The following is a 24,688-nucleotide window of genomic DNA, read 5'->3' as shown; positions in this document are numbered from 1 at the left end:
GCTTATAATAATGGCTTTCAATTATGCAGGTGAGGCTAAATTATATTCAGGTAACTGAACACGTGCCATAAAGTACTAGAGAGTTTTCTATGCAAAATTGCTGAAATGTTATTTTGAAAAATAAAATACTCAGTGCTTAAATGGGCAGCTCTGTAGCTATGTGGAGAGCTCAACTATTCAGAAGAACAAAGCCTCTGAAGTTTCTAGATTCCCTTTGACTACTGTATTACTGGACACATGGTTGACAATCTACTTCCTAGAGGAAGAGAGATAGGATGACTAGGCATAGGTTTTCAGGGTGTTTAGATGATTGTATGGATGATTTATTAGGATTCCTCAGGACATCGATTTTAAGCAGGGGGAGTGTGTGTGTGTGTGTGTGTGCGTGCGCACACGCGCGAGCTCACATGTGGGTGCAGGAGGTGCTTCCGTACCTCTAAATGCCCTGGGGGAGCTTCTACAAGGCCTGTCCACAGTCCCTTTCCTGGAGATTCTGATTCTCCCTGGAGAGGAAAAGATTTGCCTCTGGACAGACGTGGTTTCGAAAAGCTCTCCTCATGATTCAGATATGATCATTCTCCATTCTCCATTGGGAATCACAGATTTAAGGCATATCCCAAGTTTTGGGGGTCATTCTGTCCCATAAAATGTATATGGGTCCTCTTTCTAGAGTCCGAATCCCAGGCTAGAAAGACCTAAGATAGCATTTCCGGGAGTGAGTTCAGAGTTAGTTTTGTCCGGGGCTGTGCATCTGTTGATTTCTCCCTGCCTGGGAGAGTCAGGATACCCGAGCTTCTGTGGAAATCATGTTTAGTTTGGCAAGGCGACTCTCACTCTTCTCCCCTCTACAGAATAGTCTGTCAGAGCTGTGATGAATGGTGGTAATATAAAACCACACTGTCCTCCTGCTACCTCTGACTTCTGTTATGTTAACAGGCTCTAAAGAGCGTATACTGGTGTGATCCTAGTATGACTTCAGATGTACACCAGTATCGGAGGGAATACAAAAGGGATAAAGCCTTCTGATATGAAGGGAAAGAGGGCAAAAAAGAGGAAAACTGAACATTTTTCCAAATAGGAGTGACCCTTACCATATTTTTAAAGATTTACGACAAAGGCAGCCTTTATTGAAATATGCTCCGATAAAGCTCCAGTGCTCTGGGAATGCTTTTGAACCTACTAATATTTAGTAGAGCTCTCAGCCCATTTGGAGAATGGAATACATCTTTCTCTGATTAAGTTGTGCTTGTATTTATGATTAAAATCATGCCCAGAGTTATGAGAGGGAAAAAAAATAGGAGAGGGGAATCTTCTTCAATTGAATATCACCAACAAGGGCAAGGGTATCTGCCATCTTGGAGGGGGCTAAGTCCCCAATTTCACAAGCAAAGAAATGAAGCACCAAGAAATTAATAACTTATGTAAGGGTGCCCATGACCTCGTGGCCACATGAGACCACCAAAAAATACTTATGTTTAGGGGTGCTGACCTCAGAGGGCCTTGGAAATCCCAGCTGTGTCTAGCTTCCTCTCACCAACTTACGCCCTTTTCACACTTATTTCCCATTTCTTTTTTTTTTTAATTGAAGTATAGTTGATTTACAATGTTGTGTTAGTTTCTGGTGTACAGCAAAGTGATTCAGTTTTATATATATATGTACTTTTTATATATATATATACTTTATATATATATATATATATATATATATATATATATACTTTTTCAGACTCTTTTCCCTTATAGCTTATTACAAAATATCAAGTATAGTTCCCTGTGCTATACAGTAGGTCCTTGTTGGTTATCTATTTTATATATAGTAGTGTGTATGTGTTAATCCCAAACTCCTGATTTATTCCTCCCCCCCTCCCTTTCCCCTTTGGTAACCAAAAATTTGTTTTCTCTGTCTGTGGATCTCTTTACTGTTCATTTAAAACTTTACCACCTCTAGGATAATAAGATTTGTACCTTTGTAATGTTTCGATGATCTAGTCACTGTATAACAAACTGCCCCCAAATTTCATCGTCTCAAATATCAATTATTTTACCGATTTTTGAGGGTCAGAAGCTTGGGCAAGACTTGGCTGGGCTGTTCTGCTCCATGTGACTTTGACTGGGGTCACTTGATGGTATTCAGGTAGCAGCTGGTCTGGTCTGGAGGATCTGTGATGAGTTTGCTCGTAAGCTTGGAGCTTGGATGGGATGACTGAGCGCCTCCTCCTCTCTAAATGGTTTCAGGATGTATCCACGCAGTCTTCCCAGAAGAGTAGTCAGGCTTTTTACATGAGGCTCAAGGGGCCAAGTGTCCAAGGCGGAAGCTGCCAGTCTGCTTAAAAACAAGGCCCAGAACTAGCAGAGCATCGTTTTCACCTTATTCTATTGATCAAATGACCTACAGCCCAGCCCAGATTCAAAGGGAAAGGAAATAGACCCCAACTCTTGATGGGAGGAGTGTCAAAGAAGTTGCAGCCATCTTTAATCTGCCACACTAACCCACTGTATGGAGTCGTAGTGAGAAACTCCAAGTGAGCTCCTCCTCGCGTTGGCACCAGAACTGGTGCCAGCCATCTACAGATAAATCAGACTCAGACTCTGCCTGCCAGTTGCTCAGGGTCTGGTGGAGGAACAGACGTGTAAATGGTGTCTCAACAGTACCGTCTTTCCACTAATAGCGGTATACCCGAGGGACTCCTAGAACAAAATTTGGAGAATCCAGAGGAATGCCTCAGAACTCATTCCTTCCAGAAAGGGAGCTGTGAGAATTTGGGGGCAGCCTGCCATCTGGTTTGGACTCCTTGGGTGGACAGGCAGATAATTCCAATACACCACGTGCCTGACTCAAGAGATTTCTTTGAGCCCAACAATATTTATAGCAGGAATATCTGAATGCATCAGATTGAGATAGGAGCAGGTTTGGTTAATTACTATGCACAGCATTTTCTTTTATTCACTCGTTCACTAGTCACCCTTAATGAGACAGCATGGTGTAGTGTTCACTGCTATGGGAGTTGTGATCCAAGTTTTTTTTTTTTAATAATTCCAATTCACTTGCTGTTTATTGTAAGGGTGAAATAAAACAGTGTATATAACTGTCGAATGGAGAGTTGGCAGTCAACCTAGGTTAGTTCCCTTCCTTCCTCATCATCTCTTAGATTTTGACTTCTAAGTCTTTGATTCCTCCAAGAGGAAGAGCTCTCTACAGAATTACCTGCCAAAGGCAGTTGCCAGTTTATCATTAGATTAATTTATTAGCTTGAGACCACTGAAAAAACCATGCAAAAGAACTCCCTGGGAGGCCATGCAATATACTGGGTTCATACATCATACATCATACATCATACATCAGGAGAAAAATGTCACCTTCTCACATGGGGCTGGTGTGAGGCCACAAATGTTGGTGTCAGATCTTGGTAGAATACAGTCTGCTGGTAGTTCCCTATTAATCAGTAGAGGATAAAGGTGCTGGGATGAAACAAGCTCGGTGGATTTCCAAGGCACCTTAGATTTCCCGACCATGGCCTTAAGAGGGGCAATGGTGGTGTTAATTTTTGTAGAGGTAGGATGTGTCCAGCTTCAGTTGAAGTCACCTTTGCCTTAACAAAGGAACTCCCCCCTCTACAGAATACTCTGTCAGACCTGTGATGAACAAAAGTAAAATAAAATTTGTCCTCCTGCTTTTTCTGACCTCTTTCTTTAATCCTTGGGATTGATTGATTGATTGATTGATGTATTTATTTATTTTGGCTGTGCTGTGCATCATGCGGGATCTTAGTTCCCCGACCAGGGATCAAACCCGTGCCCCTGCCGTGCAAGTGCGGAGTCCTAACCACTGGACCACCAGGGAATTCCCAATCCTTGGATTTTAATGCCTAGTTGGATTTGCATTTGTACAGTAATGGGTTTGTCAAATGTGATGAAATCTCATCTTTAGAGATCCCTTGCAAGGCTATACAAAACAGCGGCTAAATCCTAAGTCATTTGTATCCATTTATCTTTGGCTTCAAGCTGTATAGTCCATATGAAATGACTTTTCAGATTTGAGGGTGAAAGAGTGAATTGATGTTTACGGAGCAAAATAAGTAAACAAAGATTTTAGTGGGGCGGAGCAAATCCCCAGCTACTTTTAATGGACATTGCATCTCATCTCCGCGAAAGATTTTAAACGATGCACATCCCTAAGGCTTTACAGTGATAATTCAAGGTAGATGGCCTTGGCCTGCTTTTTATTTATTATTTATTTATTTATTTATTTATTTATTTTTGGCTGCACTGGGTCTCTGTTGCTGTGCGCGGCTTTCTCTAGTTGCGGCGAGCGGGGGCTACTCTTTGTTGAGGTACGTGGGCTTCTCATTGCGGTGGCTTCTCTTGTTGCGGAGCACGGGCTCTAGGCGCATGGGATTCAGTAGTTGTGGCACGCGGGCTCAGTAGTTGTTGCTCACGGGCTCTAGAGCGCAGGCTCAGTAGTTGCGGCGCACGGGCTTAATTGCTCCGCGGCATGTGGGATCTTCCCGGACCAGGGCTCGAACCTGTGTCCTCTGCATTGGCAGGCGGATTCTTAAACACTACACCACCAGGGAAGCCCTGGCCTGCTTTTTAAGGGACTCTAAAGCTGCAAAATGAAGGGTGAGGTTCCTGTCATTGCAAGGACCACAGCACTAGTGGGGTTAATGAAAATTAACCTTTTCCTAATCCCAAACAGATGCGCATACACGTGCGTATATGTGCCATTGTACACGTGCATGCGTGCACACACACACAGAGTTCAGCTTTCATTTCTCATATTGCCCAAGGGTGTGTAAAATATAAAGAGGTCAGCCAAGAAACCTGACTGTCTGTTAAATTTGACTTGCAAGAAGTGCTACTGAAAAAAAAAATTTATACTGTGCTCCTGTTGTCCAGAATTTTACAACGTACAATCCCCTTAATACTGATCCTAACTCTGGCGCCACGTTGGAGACACACGAGGTATAGTAACCCACTTTAAAAAAAGCCGTGAGGTATAATAAACACTTTGTTTGTACAAGGCTATTAATATCTCAGGTTTTTGCAAACTGATCGAATGACATGCTCGCCTTGTAAGGAAATTGGATGGTTATCATTTGCATTAGGTTATGACGTTACCCGAAGCCTACGAACCCTGTGAGCAGACAGGACCCCAGCAATGGTGTGAACAGTAGTCCTTCCCCACTGTATTCAAAGAAATAGTAATAATCGTGCAACGGTAACTAATAATTCTCTGTTCTTTTGCGTAGTGTGGCTCAGTAGCCGTGTTGAGAATTATCGCTAACCCATGCTGTACTTACTGTCTGCTGGGCACTATTTTAAGTGCGTTATAAAGATTGATTCATTTAATCCTTATAATAACCTTATGAGGTGATTACTATTATTATCTTCATTTTACAAATGAGGAAACTGAGGCACGGAGAGTTTGAGAAACTTGCCCAGGCCACACAACTTGGAAGAGGCAGAGCCAGGATTCTAACGCAGGCAGTCTGGCCCCAAAGGCCATGCTGTTGACTGCTTTGCCCTACTGGTGAGAGGAGCCCAGGCTTTGGAGTTGGGCTAGTGTGAGTTCCAGGTGTGGCTTTCCCCCTTGGGGAGTCTGAGGAAGTCACATCACCGAGATGATTTCTGTATCAGTAAAATGTGGATAAAAGCACCTACTTGGCAAGCATTTTGTAAGGCATGGAGAGAATGCATGGAAACTCCTAGCACAAAATTAGTCGACTCAATGGTTACTATTATTATTATTATTGTTTCCAAAGCATTGACTTTGAACTCTTATCAGAAACAATCTCTTAAATTTACGATCTGCTCCAAATCTCTTAGTAATGAAAACTCACCTTAGCCCCTAGTGCTGTGGGTCCTGGGTTTGCAGTGGCTGCCCCAGAAGTTAGCTTCAGGACTTCCTTAGATAATATTTTCAACTCACTCTGTGTGTGGTGGTCTCATTCAATTGCTGGTGAGTAGCTCTGGGGAGGAAACAAGAGGAACATTGCAGCCAGTCAGCCCTGGGTTCACCTTTCACCTTTTTTATTTAGTAGCTTTCTGGTCTTACAAGTCACTCATCTCTCTGAGCCTCAGATTTTCTTCATCCACTGGAGGTTGACAGTTCTTGTCTAATGAGTTGCTGTGAGGAGAACACAGCTGTAAAGTGTCTGGCACGTTGGCTGCGTCAGGAGTGGATTATTTTCACCAGGGTTTTGCTGGTCATCTAGAACATGGTTTATACTTCCCCTAGAGTGGGTTTGTGGTTGTAAAACTACTCCGTGATGATGTCAGTCGCCTCTGGTTGGATGATGCCATTCATCTCTGATTGGATGAGGTGTCATCTGAGAGCAGGATTATGGAAAGAGCTATGGTGTTAGCATTCTGGGTGTTTGCTTTATAAAAACTCCAAGGGCAGCTGTGATGAGTTGGGGGCTGTGATGTGCCTTGCTTTTCTTTTTGAAGAAACCATTACAGAGTGACTGACCCCAGTGGGGATGTCTTTTTACCTCATCCCCGGCCACATAACTACCTCTCCCTGCCTCACCACCACACGATTAGGCTTGATACCTGCTTCCTGGATTGATTTCAATAGTTTTATTTCCATCTCGTAAATGTCTGTCGACTTTTCTATAACTCCACCAGGGCAAAAGTTGTTCCAAGGGAGGATATGTGTTTATTTCCTGATAGCAACAGTAATCAGAATATTTTGGGGGAACTTTGGGTTCTAGAACTGTGTTCACAGCCTACAAATACATAATTGAGAATTCCTCCAACGGGGACAAATCTGGATTTTTTTGAAAGGTACTATTGGTTTTTTAAAACTGCCAAAGTTCTAAATAAGAGGAACATAAAAAGTAATTAAGTTGATTTTCCTATTTAATGGCAGTTTTTAAAAGATGGAGCCGAAATCCAACCACTTCTCACATCTCTGCTGCTACTACCCTGGTCCCAGGGGTTCTTGTCTCGTGCTTGGGCTTTTGCAGTGGCCTCTTCTCGCTTTTTGCACCCTGGCCACCTTCGAGGCTGTTTGCAACACAGCAGTGAGGGCGATCTCTGCCGAGAGGTTGGTCCAATCCAAATCCCCTGGTCAGAGCCCCGTCGTGGCTTCTTACCTCACTCCGCGTAGGAGCTGAAGGCCTTCTTGTGCCTTCTGAGGCTTTCCCTGGCCTATTGCTCACTCGCCTCCCCAGCCGTGACTTCCCCCGCTCAGGGGGCTCCCCCATCCTGGCCTCTTTGCTGTTCCTCACCCTGGGCTCACGCCTCCTAAAGCCTGCGGCTGCTATTCCCTCTGCCTGCGGTGCTCTTCGCCATTCTCCAGAAGCCTCCCTCTCTTCATCCCTTCAGATCTTTCCTCGAATGTCACCTGCTCAGAGACCTTCCTAGCCAACCTGACATCCGACATCTCAGGGTCCCTCTTCCCAACGGTTCCCGTCCCTGTTCTCCACGTTTCTCCTCCATACTCTTGTCACATGCTATACTTGATCTTCTCCATCTTCATCTTGTTTATGGTCTTGTCTCCACCTCTAGAGATAATCTCCCAGAACAGCACCTGGTGCATAGATGATGTTCAATAAATGTCTTTGAATACATTGAAGAAACATTTCAAAATAAGATTTAAGTACAAGGATTATATATATGTATAACTGCATCACTTTGTTGTACACCTGCAACTAACACAACATTATAAATCAACTATACTCCAATAAAAATGTTTTAAAAAAGAGTTAAGTACAAGGAACATTGTGGAAAGAAGCGTGTACCATCATCAGGGGACTCTTGAGAAACATCAATTATTTGGATTTGGAAATTCTGCTAGATTTGTTTTAAAGATACCTCTGTAGCTATTAATGAAGAAAGAAATGTTGATAGCTACCCATTTTCTGTTACTTATTCAGAGCTACTTCTGGTTAAGTGAATAATAACCATGTAGGAAAAATACATATATATATAATACAGTAATGAAACTGATACTCTTGGATAACCCGTAAACACGGTAGAAAAACCATGCTCTTTATTTTTTTAGATTCATTACTTTAGAATCACACCCTCTAAATTAAAGGGCTCAGCTGAAGGTAAGCAGGGACTTGAATTACAGTACAGGTCATATGGGTTGTTGGGAGCCAGGAAGAAGGAAAAGGGGGGTGGAAGTGTGTTCCCGAAGTATGTGTGTGTCTGTGTTTAGTCAGAGCAGAATTGGAAGGGGATATCAAATGAGAAAATCAGAAGATATGGCAGCTCGAAGTTTTGTTGGGGACACTCATTCCCCCCGTGGTAGGAAACAACTGGGTAATTATTAACATCCTTAGGACTGAGCTGTGTGGTTTGGTCCCAAGGACTGACTTGACCTGTGGTCATGACTTCATTTCTCATCAGATTCCATCATTGACTGTTGTATGGCACATGCCTCTTTCCTTGCCTGTGCGGATGTGACTTGTGTCTGACTGAATCGTCTTCTCTGCTGTGTGATTTATATCTCATGCTCTTGTGAATGAGGTCGAGCTGCAGCATCACAGAGACTTCCGTTTACACAAAGGACTCCTTCATCCCTCAGACCCGTAGAGATGCATTTGCTTGTTTATGCACATGTGCAGTCAGCACAGAGGCCCGTGTGTGGAGAATGAAAAAGGTGAAGGAAAAAATAGGGAATTATGAGGTGTTTTCATCACAGAGGAGAGGCTTTCCTGTGTGTATGTGTGTATGTATGTGTGTGTATATGTGTTTGTGTGTGTGTATGTGTGTAAGTGTGTGCATGTAGCTTGGTGGTGTCATTTCCATAAAGGTCATTAAAGACCTCTGTATGCCATACTTTTACTGCACGTGGATCTGTGTAATACAGAAACATACCAATGTGCCTTACGTTGTACTGTAATGAGAAAGAGTTAATATCGGGACATAATAATGTAGATATCTCAGCTCCAAAGAGACTGTATTTTTAACGTGAGTCTTTCTTTTGAAGCTGATGTGTATTCCATAGGTGTGTGCTCTGCAGGCTCTTGTGAAGCTCTTGTGAAGTATGCATTCCTTACGACCTCTTAGAGGGATGCAGTCACAAAGGAGCCACGGTAATTACAGGACGTGGTGATGGGAGAAGTAGGATAAGAGCTGGGTCTGTTAGGCCACTTTCCGAAGGATAATCATGCAGTGTGTCAGTTTGTTAGACATGCCCAAGGTGACCCAGCGCTGTTCAAGGAGGCTGCAATTAAACAGGGACAAAGGGCTATGTTTATGCCTCAGTGGAAGAGAAGCTGTTTACCCAGTTCTGATTCTAAGACCCCACTTTCTAGTACTTGGAAATTCTACTTTCTTGCTTTTTCTCGTCATTTTCATTGCCAAAACAAAATATGTTAAGTAGAAAGGGTAAAATATGTCTAAAATTGTTTACGTTGTCAGGTGATTCTTTGTCATCATAGATAGATAGATAGATACAGATATGGATATACAGATATAGATGTCTGTCTGTCTGTTTATCTATGAAGTCTCTGTGAGGTGTATGCCCATGTGTATGTGTAAAATTCTGAGAAGTAGTTTCTATCACTATAAATGACTGATTGTTCAGGGGCTTGTATGTCACTTGATCATATATGTCTTTCTAATGAAGTCTGTTAGTCAATAAGAATTTACCAAGGATGGACTGTGTAAACTACGGTGGAAAAAACTCTGTGGAAGAACAAGAAAGGAGTGTTTTTTGCTTTGAAGAACTTCCCCGTCAGATCAAGCATCAGAACATACACAACCCACAGAAATGCGTGAACACCTACTGTTATAGGTTGAATTGTGTCCCTTCAAAAAAGATATGTGGATGTCCTGACCTTCAGCATCCCATAACGTGACCTTATTTGGAAACAGGCTCGTTGCAGATGTAATTAGTTAAATTAACATGAGGTTACACCATGGAGTAAGGTAGGCCTCTAATCCTATATGGTCAGTGTCCTAAGAAGACAGGCATGTGCACATGCAAAGATGCTCAACACCCCTAATTATTAGAGAAATGCAAATCAGAACTACAGTGAGGTATCACCTCACAGCAGTCAGAATGGCCATCATTAAGAAGTCTACAAATAACAAATGCTGGAGAGGGTGTAGAGAAAAGGGAACCCTCCTACACTGTTGGTGGGAATGTAAATTGGTACAGCCACTATGGAGAATAGTATGGAGGTTCCTTAAAAAACTAAAAATAGAGCTACCATATGATCCTGCAATCCCACTCCTGGGCATATATATGGAGAAAACTCTAATTGGAAAAGATACATGCACCTCAGTGTTCATAGCGGCACTATTTACAATAGCCAAGACACGGAAGCAACCTAAGTTAACACTGACAGATGAATGGATAAAGAAGATGTGGTACATATACACAATGGAATACTACTCAGCCATAAAAAAGAATGAAATAATGCCATTTGCAGCAACATGGATGGACCTAGAGATTATCATACTAAGGAAGTGATGGTTTATGTTTGCCTGACTTCAAAGCCTATGAGCCTTTTCCCTACACTAATGATTTCCAAAGGCACTTGGCAAGCGCCATGGGTTCTTCAAAGAAACCTGAGGAACCACAGAGGGTATGGAATGAATCGGCAAAGATGGGCAGGATTCTGGCTTAAACTGGGCCTCACACCTTACATACACTAGTGAAGTTCTACTTTGTTCTGCTGTATACAACACAAGACAGGGTGTTGATTAAAGAAAACAAGGCCAACCAGAAAAGAAGTAACTAGGATACAGCACCAGGTTATGGCTTTGGCTCTATACAGTTTAATACTGTTATCGTCAAGCTGATGAAGACATTGCATGCACAGTGGCTGGTACTATGACGAGGATAGTTTAGATGTTGAAGAGCAAACAAGGTTCAGAGAGATTCTAAAATGCTAAAAACCCAGCTCAGATAAGAAGTTCAAAGTTAATGGAGATATATGTGGAATTTCCATTTAGGTTCAAAAATGAATTGCGTCAATATAGACTAGAACAGTAGTTCTCCGAGTGGCCCTTGGACCAGCAGCTTGTGCATCACCTAGGAACATGTTAGAAATGCAAATTCTTGGGCCCCAGCCTCACCCTTATTAAATCAGAAACTCTATAGATGTTTCAGTAAGCCCTCCAGATGTGTCTAATGCAGGCTAAAGTTGGAGAACCACTGGTTAGAAAAACCAACCTTCTTTCTCTCTTTGCCTTCCTTCATTTCTTTGTCTTTATTCCATGTCCTTCCCAAGAAAGGACTTGGGGTGGAAAATCTGATTTAATGATTTGTGTAAGAACAAAGGTTTTATTTTACAAAAAGTTTGGAATCAATGGTGTGATGTGGCTCCTGCCAAAAATAAATAGTTTGCATTAAAAATAGTGACCAGGGGCTTCCCTGGTGGCGCAGTGGTTGAGAATCTGCCTGCCAATGCAGGGGACACGGGTTCGAGCCCTGGTCTGGGAAGATCCCACATGCCGCGGAGCAACTAGGCCCGTGAGCCACAACTACTGAGCCTGCGCGTCTGGAGCCTGTGCTCCGCAATAAGAGAGGCCGCGACAGTGAGAGGCCCGCGCACCGCGATGAAGAGTGGTCCCCGCTTGCCGCAACTAGAGAAAGCCCTCGCACAGAAACGAAGACCCAACACAGCCAAAAATAAATTAATTAATTAATTAAAAAAAAAAAAAAAAAAAAAAAAAAAGTGACCAGAACAAGGGAAGCATGAGGCTCCCCACTCCCCATTTGGCATATTCTGTGTATTTGCCATATTCCGCTAGACTGTACCTGGAATTTGTTGAGGAACTGATTTTAAGAGGGACATTGAAAAGGGGCTTGACAAGGGTGGAAAGCACCACAAACCTTGTCTTGAAGGAAGAAGTTGGGGGAAGCCATCTCCTGTGATGGGGGGCTGACATAGAGAAGAAAGAGAATTTTTCATCTTGTTCCAGAGAGCAAAATACGTACAATGTTCAAAAGCCCCCTCAACTGGTATGAACAGGGCAAGATGTTTCCAGGCTTTTCCTACAGGGCTTTGGTAACCCAGGTAAGTCCTTCAGGCTTCTTCTCCTCCTGTTGTAGTATTCAGATAATAAGGGCTAGGATGTCTACCTCACAAGGTTTTGTGAAGACTGAAAAATGTGAAAATGTTTCACATTTTTGAAAAGCTAACATCATTGTATGAAGATGAGGCAATGGTACTATTATTAACTAAGACGAGTTGATGGAAAGTTTAAATCCAAGATAAAGAAAAATTTCAACCTACCAGTTGGCCCAAAGTGGGATGATCTTTCTCAACAAGTAGCAAGTTCACTGTCGTGAGAGGTCTTCAGATAAAGCCAGAGATGTTAGAGGATGAATTGTTTTGGGTTGGAGAGACGGCCCCTAAGGGCCTCTCTGACACCAGTGTTTCATGACACGGACATTAGTGCGTGAGATGAGGCAGATCTAAGAGAATGGTGCTCAGAGCCAGCGGAGTGAACGTTTAATTCAGCATTTCCTCATCACTCCGTGCACACCACTGCAAACATTTTAAACACTGAAATATATTTAAACATTAAGTACATTAAAAACATTTAAAAGGAACAAGATGGGCCCACACTTGTTAACCTGGTGTCAGTTTTTCTCTCCAGCCCTATTGTTAAATTTCTCTTTCCATTAGAAGTCTGGTTGAATGGGCCCCTGGGTCCTTCTGTAGATCTGTTGATGTCTGAACATGGAAAGTAAAATCGAATCCCCAATGCTTTCTTATACCTTTTTGCGATGTCTCATAGGAATGGAAGAGGTGTCTTTCACGAGGTCTGAGCCAAATCCTGAGTTGATTTATAGCATTATTCCTTTAAGACTAAGCTCTCCTCTGGCTATAATTTTGCATCTAGAGTTCTGTTTCTTTTTTTTTTTTCTTCCTTTTGGCCCTAAGCTATTGGGTGACATCAGTGACTTTTGCCTCTCTCCACTCCTTGACTGGCTGGTTTCCAGTGGCAGAGAGATGAATGGATCCTTTTGTGTAGGGAGTTTTGTAATTCAGGGAAGAACTGAGAGCTTTGCCAAAGGCGATATGTGGGTATTTTACACATATTACAGATAATGTGTATATATCAATAACGTAATGAAGGTACCATTCAAGCATGGCTGTGGGTGGTAGCTAAGCAAGAGACAGCTAAATCTCATTTTTAATATATTAGAAGCTCTCTTCTGATTCAATCAGGAACAGTTGTTGTTCTGTTATTTAAAGACAAAAAAGTCAGTTAAAGCAGGGAATTATAAAAACATGAGTTGGGGGGGCAAACTTTATATTTTAATTTAAAACATATGTATGTGTATATATGTGTACAACACACACACACAAACACAATTTAAATGCTGAGTTTTTTATAAAATACCGAGGACTTTTCATTGACTGTGGCTCTGCCTATTGCCAATCCATGTCTTATTTTTTGCCTAAACCACATCCATAGTACATCATCAATACTTTCTAGTTTTTAGTTTCTTTGAAGAAGAGAGAGACGTTTCAGGACAATTGCTAAGCAAGCCGAGTGCAGGATCCTTCTAGATTTTTAACATATTATTTCCTTCTTTGATAGTTGTCTCTCCCACATCTAAAATTAGAAAAGAAAATATATTGTGGTAAAATATACATAACATAAAATTTACCTTAACCATTTTTTAAAGTATACTATTCAGAGGCATCAAGTAAATTTACAGTGTTGTACAACCATCACTGCTATCCATTTCCAGAAATTTTTCATTATCCTAAACGGAAACTCTGTGCCCATAAAAAAAATAACTCCCCATTCCCACTACCCCCAGCCCCTGGGAACCTCTAATTCTACTTTATACCTTCATGAATTTGCCTATTCTAGTTATCTCATATAAGTGAAATCGTACAATATTTGTCCTTTTGTGTCTGGCTTATTTTACCTGGCATAAAGTTTTCAAGATTCATCCATGCTGTAATATGTCAGCATTTCATTACTTTTCATGGCTGCATAATATTCTATTGTATGTATATACTCCATTTCGTTTATCCATATATCTGTTGATGGATACTTGGATTGTTTTCATCATTCAGCTATTGTGATTAATGCTGCTATGAACATTGGTGTACAAGTATCTGTTTGAGTCCGTATTTTCAGTTCTTTTGGGTATATACCTAGCAGTAGAATTGCTAGATCATATGGTAATTTCATGTTTACCTTTTTTGAGGACCCACCAAACAGTTTTTCAAAAAAAAATTTTTTTTAAGCAATTTGTCTTTATGAAGACTTTCTAAGGCATTCAGCTTGGTTCTCACAGAAGCAACAGCTCTCTTCACATTTGGTCCTATATTTCATCAGTTTCTAGACCATCTAATTAACTTGTATAATTACAATATCATGGATTCCCTGGTGGTCCAGTGGTTAAGACTCCGCACTTCCAATGCAGGGGGCGCGGGTCCGATCCCTGGTAGGGGAACTAAGGTCCCGCATGCTGCGTGGTCAAAAAATACAATATCAAGTCCAACTATCATAAACAGGTTTAGAAACATATACAATTGATACTTGCTAAGCATGCAACTCAACTGCTAAGACCAGAAGTCCTTGGAACATACTAGAGAGTAGCTTTCTGGCAATAAACCCCAGGGTGCTATGGGCATCAGCCAATACCTATTACAGAACAAATGGAGAATATTGGTTAATCTGTCCAGTCAAATGGAGGCCAGTTAAGAGAGCTTTTACCATTCAATTAAATAACCTTTGTCATGATAAGATGTATAAAGGAATTTAGAAATGACTGTGGCTCTAGAAAAAAACAAAACAAAACAGCTGCACATCCAGGACTGTTAACATTCAATACACTTGTTGTTGGGAGACTGGAGAAGGGCACACAGCAAAGGCTAAAATAGAATGGGAAGTTGACGAAGGTGGTCATTTTTGTATCAACTCTTGGATTTAAGAAAGTTCTAATCGATAAGAGCCGTAGGTTAATTTCCTTCCCTTACAGCTTCACTTGGCGTGGGTGATAAATGGAAGATAAACAAAGAATAGGGAGATCGTGCCTATTCTTAGAAAGAAAATACCTTTCAGGTTAAGATTCAAGACTTTGGGATGTGATTAGAAGGTTTTCTAGCCAGTTCCGAAATGAAATCACCAAGCTGTAGGAGGAGAACTTTTATACAGCAGCGTCCATCCTTGTTGGCGACCCAAATGATTAAAGGTTTGGGAAATTGCCCCTCTAAATATGGGCTAAAGGAACTGGGTTTATTTAGCTTAGAGAGGGAGACTGAGCATGCTGAGGGGGACTTAATAACAGTCTCCAAGAATATGAGGGATATTCTATGAGTGATGGAAAGCAGCTGTTTCCTGTTTCCACTGAGGGCTGGATAAGAAAGAATGGAGTTAAATTGCAACAAGTGGGTTTAAGAACTACTTGGCCATAAAGTTCAAGACAACAAACCCACAAGACCAAAGTCACTTCTCTGTTTCAGAATTATGTAGCTCACCCAGCTATCTTTCTTGGGTGGTTTCAACTGGCCTGTTCTTGAGCTAGTAAAAAGATATGGAGGACCTTTCACCGGTGTGAGACTATGAAGTTGTCCAGTGTCAGAACCTACCAGTGTTCTGTGGCTGAGGAAGCACTTAACTTCTAAGGAGATTTAAAAAGAAAAAAAATTCAGAATCTCTTTGCTCCCCCTTCATCTGCTTTTAAAGCCAGATAATCTAGATTTACTTCTTCTGTATGAGATGAAAAATTTCCATAGATTTGCCAGTGTGTGTTTTTTTCTGCCCACTTGGTAAATGTGGTCACGACTTTAAAAATAAAGTTCTTTGTTTTTAGTGAGATGGTGTATACACATACATGTGTATACATACATGTATATAGGCATGTGTGTATATATGGTGTCTTAAGATATGAGATATATACACATGTATCTCATAGATATTGTAGATATTTGATATATGATATAGATATATATTTATCATATGTAATTAATTCAACAATGAAAGCAATGTTTCATTCTAGACAGTGTGTCTGTATGTTAGGGATATGAAGATGAATAAGATATACACCATGCTAATTGGGAGCAAAGCAAATAAATACACAAAGCATTATGAAATAATGCATCATTATAGAAAGTCATCTAGGGGAAGAAATTTAAAGACAGAAAAGTGAGTTTGGGGAATGTTACTAGTCTTTAGCCAACGAGGCAGATGGAAATGCCTGAAACTTCTTCTCAACTATTGTTTCACCATTGTTATCCTGTGTTAGGTGAATTTTACTGTTTATTCTGAATTGGATAAAGGGGTGTCTTAGTTGCCCAACTAGGAGTGTTTTCAAGGCAAGGTTTCATTTCCAGAGGATTGACCACTGTTAGGTTATATCTGGAAAATTATAGGTTTTTATCAACATTAACTGTGTATATGTTCCACGTGGGATATTTTCATCTTGTACCAACATTTACTATAAGCTTATTAGAAATGTTTGCCTCTATCGTTGAGTGTTCTCTGGCATCTGGGCAGGGGTGGGGTGGACCATAATCCAGCCCTGACTCCCACAACTCTTTTGGTCTTCAAAAATCCAGCATTGAAGGAGGAAAAATGACCTGGGGTTGCTTTAAATCACTCATTCACTGTGAAGCTTTGGACAAGTTACTTAACCTCTCTGAGTCTCACTTTCCTTCATCTACCTGACAAGAATGTTTTCAGGACTAAATTAAATGCAATAGTATGCTCCAAGCTCAGAGCTCATGTGCCCAGCCCTTAAGGCATTGATTCACAAAGGGCATCTCTTGCCTATGGTAGCATCATGATTGCCTCTAGACTGTCTTCCCTCGTGGGCTTTGCTGGACCTTAGGGGCAGGTTTGTAGGGTAGGGTTGGTCTAAAATTCATGAGGGCACCTGAAGTCCAATTGTATGATTTTTTTTTCCCCTTTTCTATACTTACTCAATCCAGAAGAAAAAAAAAAAAAGAGTCCACTATAATGCCAGATGTTCCAGTAAGGATTTGTTGTCAAACTACTTGAAACAAATGATGTGCACACATGGAAGGAAAGTGCGTTGTAAAATCAGCAGGAAGATTATGCTTTTTTTTTTTTACAAGGTTTAAAGGAGAATAAATCAGTCTTCTAGATACGCAGGTAGTCATTTAATAGACATTGATTAAATCGAGTGCTGTGCTTTGAAATGATATCAAATTGAAGACATGATCCCTGCCTTGGGAGAGTTTATGAACTTGTTGGAGAGACCAAACATGTATATATGAAATGACCACAGAACGGTTAGACTCAATCTCAGGAAAGGAAGTATAAAACAACAGGGCTTGGGCCCGTAAGTACTGAGGAAAGGCAGGATACAGGTTTGGGTAGGGATTTAATATAGTTCTTGGAGACTTAGGGTCGTGGTTTGACGGGTTCATAAAACAGTATCATTTAAAGACAGACAGAATTAAAAAAAAAAAAACCAACCTAAAATGTTCACTTCCTATAGAAACCTAAGAACATACTGCAGTTACTCTTAACTTATTTGAAATAAATGCATCCGTCTAAATTCTCAGCGTTCAGGCTGATTTCCTTTCAAACTCTCCCTCCACACTGTGCCAGACTGCTCCTGCCCAAATTTGTTCTTCGTCTGTGGGATATGGAATATCTTTATAAATCGAAACAAGTCACAGGGAGGGTAAAAATCCCAGCTAGAGACCTACCTCAAAAGCTGAGGCGTGCCGCATATTTTAATGGCGGTGGATCTAGGAACCAAGGTTAGGACCTTTCTCTCTCTATTAGAAGAAGATTTATAATTCAGAGCCTTCTGAGGGTGAGCCTGGATCCTCTGACCTGGACCCATCCTCCAGCCCCTCCCCACATCCCAGCTCCCCAAATGAAGTAAGCAGGGAAGCAGGACAACAAAACCGTTAACTTAATAGCGTAGAATTTATGGCTGAAATCTTGCAAAGCTTATGTCAGCAGAGGAAAATAATTACTGTCACTTTCTTCGAGACACTTGGCTTTATGGTTGCTGTCACCTTTATCATAACACACAGCTGATTTAGTAGCTCTGTTTTTCATGGCAAATGGCCTGGTGTTATGTTTTTACGCATGTGGACATGCTAGTGAGATGACAGTACATGGAGGGACTGGAGTGGGACTAAATTTAGATAATGAACTGGAGTACTGTTAATGGTTTGGGTTTAGTCATGCTGTCAGTATGCCAGCTGAGCTTTTTTCACTTGCCCTTTTTTCCTCCTCTAGATTCTCAAATCCAAAGATTTAACATCTCCAACCCAGCGCTACATCGACAGCAAAGTCGTGAAAACCAGAGCGGAAGGCGAATGGCTCTCCTTCGATGTCACTGATGCTGTTCACGAATGGCTCCACCATAAAGGTGACCACCGCCCTCTGTTCTCCTCCTTCGATGTTCAGTGATCCTAAGTTATTGCAAGTCGATTGCAGATTGAGGGGTAGTAGATGCATAGACAAATGACCTCCTTGACTTAATGTTTTCCAGACAGGAATCTGGGATTTAAAATAAGTTTACACTGTCCCTGCTGCACCTTTGTACCATCGAATAATTACATCATCCCCAACAAAAGTGAAGAACTAGAAGCGCGATTTGCAGGTAACTGAAACTTGGGCGTATGAGGTGGGGGGAGGGAAGGGTCTCTGTTGATAATCTCCTGGGGGGATGAGGTCAGTCTGCATGTGAAAATGAGATTGCTGGGTGAGGCCTGGGGAGTTTCATTTGTTTGGGCAAAGATATGGTTGGGGAAAGATATATGAAGGCCGAAAGGATTGGAAGAAAGGGATTCCTTCCCAGTTTACACTGCTCGATGCCCCGTGATGACTTGGCAGTACTAACTGACAGACTTACCAACCTTCCAGACTCTTAAATAGCCTGTTAAGCCCTTTATTCTTCACTTGAACAAACCAGCATTCCATCTATGCTAATATTATAGAAGAAGAAGATCACATGCATTCAAGGACATCCCCCCCAAACCCAGCATCGTCAGGAAGCCACTACTGTATCTCACAGAGGACGTCCTCTCCCACCACAGCCTCTGTAACTAACCTGACCTGTACCAGAACACACCCCCTCTTTTAGCTGGTGCCCAATATTCCAAGTGGCTTCCTTATCAGACTTTCACAATAGTTTATAAACACATAACAAGGTTTTAGTTGCCCCCCTAGTCTTGCTCACCTTTTAGTGAATTCGCCAAAAGTCAAAGAGGATGAGGAGATGCCAAGGGTTCAAGTCATGTCTTACGTTAGATAACAAGTCATTGGAGGACGAGAGGTGAGGGGGGAGTCTGGACCAATTGCGGGTGCAGCACTGGCTCCACGCCACCAGGTTAGGGAGCTAATGGCCCTTTCCTAACTCACCCCACCTGGGACCTCCATCCATTGGCAGAAGGCTCCAGTGGGCCTTGCTCATGGAAAAATCCTCCCAGCGGTCTAGAGGTTTATTTCAGTCTCTAACCTAGTCATGATTCTCGAGAGTATGGAGATTAAATGCTTAAGCTGGCAGTCTCCTGAGTGCGCTTTGGGGAGCTCGAGTCTCTCCATCTCAGATGGAATCAGGAAGGCGTGGAGGATGTCATAAAATCAATGAAAAAACCCTTTCTTCACAGCTTCCCAAAATAGCATTAGGTAAGGGTGGGTGACTTCTGTTTCACTTGAACCTCGTTCACTGCAGTTTAGTGTAAGTGTCAGTTTAGGTTCATCAGGGAAGTCTTTGACTTGAGCAGTCCTAGGAAGAGAGGGGACCAGCGGGTGACACGTCCTATGGCCATGTCATCAGTCGTTGAGGGGTTGAGCACAGCCTACACTGAGGACTGACTAAAACAAATAGTCGAGATTGCCCTTGGACCAGAGGTCAAAGACTTCTTCTGTAGTGACTTTCATAACCAACAGGCCCTGCCTTGGACACGGAACTGCCTTCTGACAAGAGCCCCGTTTAGCCGTGTTCCTTGTCACCTGCACTAGTCCTATCCATTGCCGCGGGGAGTGAGCCAGCTGCTGCTGCTATGTGGTCATCACTGCTATTTGTGACAATAGACAAAGGAAAAAAAAAAAAAAGATATGGCTGATTCTATTTGATGAAGGTGAAGCTAAATGTTTATTACCCGAATGCATTTTTTCAAGGTATTGATGGCACCTCCACATATACCAGTGGTGATCAGAAAACAATAAAGTCCACTAGGAAAAAAAACAGTGGGAAGACCCCACATCTCCTGCTAATGTTGTTACCCTCCTACAGACTTGAGTCACAACAGTCCAACCGGCGGAAGAAGCGTGCTTTGGATGCAGCCTATTGCTTTAGGTAAAGGAAATAAAAAGGAAACAGAAAGTAACTGTGTTTGTTTAACTTTTGTACTGCCTATGCCCCACCCCCCTTTTTTTTTTTTTTTTTTTTTTTTACTAAAAATGGACTTGAACTGCAACTCATTGCGTAAAACCAGGACTAGAAAAGTAGAGCCATAGTATTTCGTAACATCATCCTTTCCGGAGGTTTAAACAGTTATTTCTATGCTGTATTCACCAGTTCTTTAGCAATGAATCTACTGTGAAGGGAGAAAACTAGCCCCCTGAACTTTTTCCCCAGATCCCTCCGAAGCACTTTGAGGCTGAAGAAGAAAAGGAGCTGTCTGCTCCCCAGAGCAAAGTTAGGTTTCTTTGAGGTGCAGGATGGGGGTTCCTAACTGGGGAGACTCACCACCTGTAGAAGCCTTCACTGTCCCTGCAAGGTACCCATGCTCAAACCTTCTTCACAGTAATAGTGGTGAGAGAGACAGAAGAAGGATGCTATTTGTCGTGTCTTTTACTAGAGAATATGAGAAGGGAGGGTAACATAAATGTATCTCCCATTTCCTCATGAATTCATGGAGGGAAAGTGTGAATGTTCTTCTGTATTTTTTTTCTTTTTCTTTTTTCTTTTGGCCGTGCCACAGGTGCAGCTTGCGGGGGCCTTAGTGGCTTGCGGGGATCTTAGTTCCCTGACTAGGGATTGAACCCGTGCCCCCTGCATTGGGAGCGTGGAGTCCTAACCACTGGACCACCGGGGAGTTCCCCTTTTCTGTGGTTTCTTAGCAAGCATGGTAGGAGCTGTGGGGTGGTGAGGGGTCCTCACCGATAAAGTGCTCAAAGTGTCTGAGTTCACAAGAAAAAGGGTGTGTTTTGGTTGCCAGATCCAATGGTTGCTCTAAGCAAGACTCCGTGTTTCTTGATCCCTGGTTCATTCCTAGATCCAGGAACAGGAAATGAAAGAAAGGATTTCTTCTCAAAGGAAAATGCCTTAGATTGTTCTCTGTAAATAGCTATTGTACTTCATCCATTTTGCATTTGAAAAGGCAATAGAGGCTGGATGGCAAAACTGTGCACTGTAGGTTGGAAGGGGCTTGGTCTCCATCTGCCATATCTCTGCTTATATCTCATCATTCAAGGGAAGGGTTTGATTTTTGAGGTCCCAGATAAACGAGTTGGGGCATAGAACTTGCAAGGGAGTCCAGCGAATCACCATCACACCTCATCATGACAGTGTCTTGAGATTGCAGTTCAACCATTAAAACCTGGCCCGTGGTATTTGCTCATACATATTTGTTGAATAAATGAACGAGTCATTTTCCTGGTTTGGGATGAGGGGCGGGGGGATTGGGGTGAAATCAGCTTTAAAATCTCCATTGCTTTTTCTTTTATCAGAAATGTGCAGGATAATTGTTGCCTACGCCCACTTTACATTGATTTCAAGAGGGATCTTGGGTGGAAATGGATACATGAGCCTAAAGGGTACAATGCCAACTTCTGTGCTGGAGCGTGCCCGTATCTGTGGAGCTCAGACACTCAGCACAGTAGGGTAAGTACGGGCCTCACTTGTCTCTTCTATTCTTGTGCTGCTAATATGTACCTGCTGATAGTATTTCCACATGAATTCTAAATAGGCTGGTGCCCTTTGGTCATCACACGTAAATGGGTGCTGGAGACACCCTTTGGAATGATGAGAAAAAAATGTAAGCTGTAGGTGAACTCAGAAAGTAACACTGATGAGTTTGGACAGTAGGTCTGGCCTTCCCAATTAGATTACAAGCAACTTGAGGACAGTTTAATTTTTTCTTTGTTTTATATTCTTAACAGCTGTAAGCATAAATAGGTAGGATCAATATATCACTCAGTGTCATGTGCTGTTAAGATGTGCAGGGACCCAGGTCTCCAGCTAAAAAAAGGATCCGTTATCACCTCCATCAGGGACTGTCATATTTGAAAGAACATAGAGGACTTCAGTAGTTGCTTTGGCAGAGTGATTCACTAGTGTATGGCAGTCATAAAATCATTTAACTTCTCCGAACCTCAGTTTTCTTATCAGTAAAAAGGAATGTCTGTATTAAAAATTATTTTTGAAATAATAATGTCCAACTCGAGAGTGGACGTGAAGAACATAAAGATGATATATGGAACAGTGATTTGAAAATCAGTATCTCCCAGTCTTTTTGAATATAACCCAAAGTAAATGAGAATCTGAATATTTTGTTAAGTTACTTCAATGAGGAATGAAGGCTAATTCAGAAGGCAGGTCCTAGATTGGATGCCATGGGTTCCCAGCCCAGATTAGCAAAGACTTTTTCTATGTAATAATGATATTTGTCCAAATGCTTCTTCCTGGTGCCTAGTCATGTAGGATTTTTAGAGATGGAAAGGACTTCATAAGTTATCTTGTCCCATCCTGTAGTACTATGTATAAAATAAATAAACAACAAGGACCTACTGTATAGCACAGAGAACTATACTCAATATTTTGTAACAACGTACAAGGGAAAAGAATCTGAAAAAGAATATATATATATATATATATATATATATACACACACACACACATAACTGAATCACTTTGCTGTACACCTGAAACTAACACAACATTGTAAATCAACTATACTTCAATAAAAATATAGAATAAAATGAAATAATAATAAAATAAAATACAAAAAAATAATAGGCTCTCTTCTTCAAACCCTTCATTTTTTTAAAGAAATTGAAGTCTAGATCAAGTAGATGACTTGCCCAAGAGCAAACAGCTGGTGACAAACCAGAGCTTGGAACGCAGGCCTCCTTGTTTTATAGCCAGGCCTTCGTTCACTTCGTCGTAGAGTTTAATTCCTGAAATGTGACTACACATCGCGGTTATGCCTCTGTAAATCTCCTTATTAAAGAAACATTAGAAAAATTGCCTTCACTGCAGGATAGGAAAATGAATCTCCTGCCAAAAAGGTCACATAATGCGTTCAGCTGAACTCAAGAGTTTGGGGGATATCAATTATTTTAGATAATCTGTATTCTAAAATTCCTCTTGAATTCAGCTGAAAAAATCTCGTGTTGGTGGAGCGTGAAGTCTGTTTATTGATAAACACTTACATATGCTACACTTTCAATTGACAAATACGCCTCCCCTTCCTTCAGCTGTTTTCCTGACACCCCTGGAGATTTGGGCTCTCTGGGCTGACCACGTGCTTGGCCACGTGAGGGAAGCTTGCTCATGCCTGTCCCTTGGTCTGAGCTCTCTGGCCAGGCTGCTTCAGCTGGGCTGTGGCAACAGTAGCTGTAATGTGGGCAAGACCCAGTTGCCAAGTAGAAACATAATTCTCCTCCCTGATACACAGAGGGAGTGTGTGAAGGCTGAGACCATGCTTGTTTTTCAAGGAGAGAGGAAGAATCACTGTCATGATCACAAATATGTGGTTTGGACAGTTACCCAAAAAGCCAGAGGTAGCTTAATAAAGTAGTCAGTGTTGCTGTGCTGAACAGATCTTCTGTCTTAGGCTGAAAACATTGCAGTGAATCTCGAGGAAAAGGTCACTCGCTGTTTGATTAACACATTAATGGCATCCTTGGAAATGTCTCTTTATCATCACTGGGGAAGCTCCATACTTCCGTTGGTAGAAGTCACATACCCCTTTGATATAGGATGGGGTTAAAGGTATAGCACTAACCATAGAACTTTCTTTTCATTCTAAGACTGCCTATTCACTCCTCCAACTTAGCCACTAACATTTACCACCTGGAAAGCTAAATGGAGGGTTGATTATTATTATTATTTTAAGAAAAATGTAACAAAGTGAATAATTAAGAATATAGATTACTTCCGAGGTCGTTCTTAGCATGATCATATTTACGAAGCAATGAAAAATGAAAAGACTTTGATCTTTTTTTATTTTAAATGAAAATTTAGGTGACATTAAATTGGCCTGAGAAGACACTTAGCCTAGGAAGATTTCACACTGCAGACAGGTGTCTTTTGCTCTACCTAAGGGTAGATTAAAGCTCTGATGAGAGTTTTAATAAAAAATGTTATTCTCCTGTTTATCCATGTATTCATTTCTTCACCTAGCATGTGAGTCTTGTTTTGGTTTTGTCCAGAGAAGACTCACTAGGGCTATAAGGCTAAAAAAAAGAGGTGTGTAGAGTCCCTGACCTCAAGGGAACTCTTCATCTAGGTGGGGATTGAAACTACTCACGAAACAACTTCAGTTACAAAGAAGTGTAGACACAACGCGAAATACCAAGTTTGGTATTTGGACCAAGTTTTCTGAGGGCCTGGGAAGTATGGGCAGCAAAGCAGTGATCAAAGTAAAGACTCCTTGGAAAAACTGGAAAATCTGTTGAATGAGCAATTTTGCCTAATCTGACTTTTACAGAATTATTTGTTTACAATGTATGAGAAAAGGATTCTGTAGGAAAATGGTGAATTCAGGGATTCCTCAGGACGCCTACCCATTTGACTATAATTGGA

General features: G+C 41.6%; 1 protein-coding gene across 2 annotated transcripts in view; it reads left to right on the top strand.

Moving 5' to 3' along the window:
- Window positions 1-24,688, top strand: part of TGFB2 (transforming growth factor beta 2) — an 81,601-nt gene that overhangs the window by 55,988 nt on the left and 925 nt on the right. For both annotated transcript variants that reach the window (XM_036874330.1, XM_036874321.1), the window contains 4 exons: window positions 18,166-18,298; window positions 18,422-18,532; window positions 20,056-20,233; window positions 21,610-21,763. In XM_036874330.1, the coding sequence (XP_036730225.1) occupies window positions 18,166-18,298; window positions 18,422-18,532; window positions 20,056-20,233; window positions 21,610-21,763 (576 nt within the window). The remainder of the gene's footprint in view (window positions 1-18,165; window positions 18,299-18,421; window positions 18,533-20,055; window positions 20,234-21,609; window positions 21,764-24,688) is intronic.

This window comes from Balaenoptera musculus, chromosome 1 (assembly GCF_009873245.2).
Source record: "Balaenoptera musculus isolate JJ_BM4_2016_0621 chromosome 1, mBalMus1.pri.v3, whole genome shotgun sequence".
NCBI lineage: Eukaryota > Metazoa > Chordata > Mammalia > Artiodactyla > Balaenopteridae > Balaenoptera > Balaenoptera musculus.
This window is presented reverse-complemented; position numbering and strand designations above follow the sequence as displayed.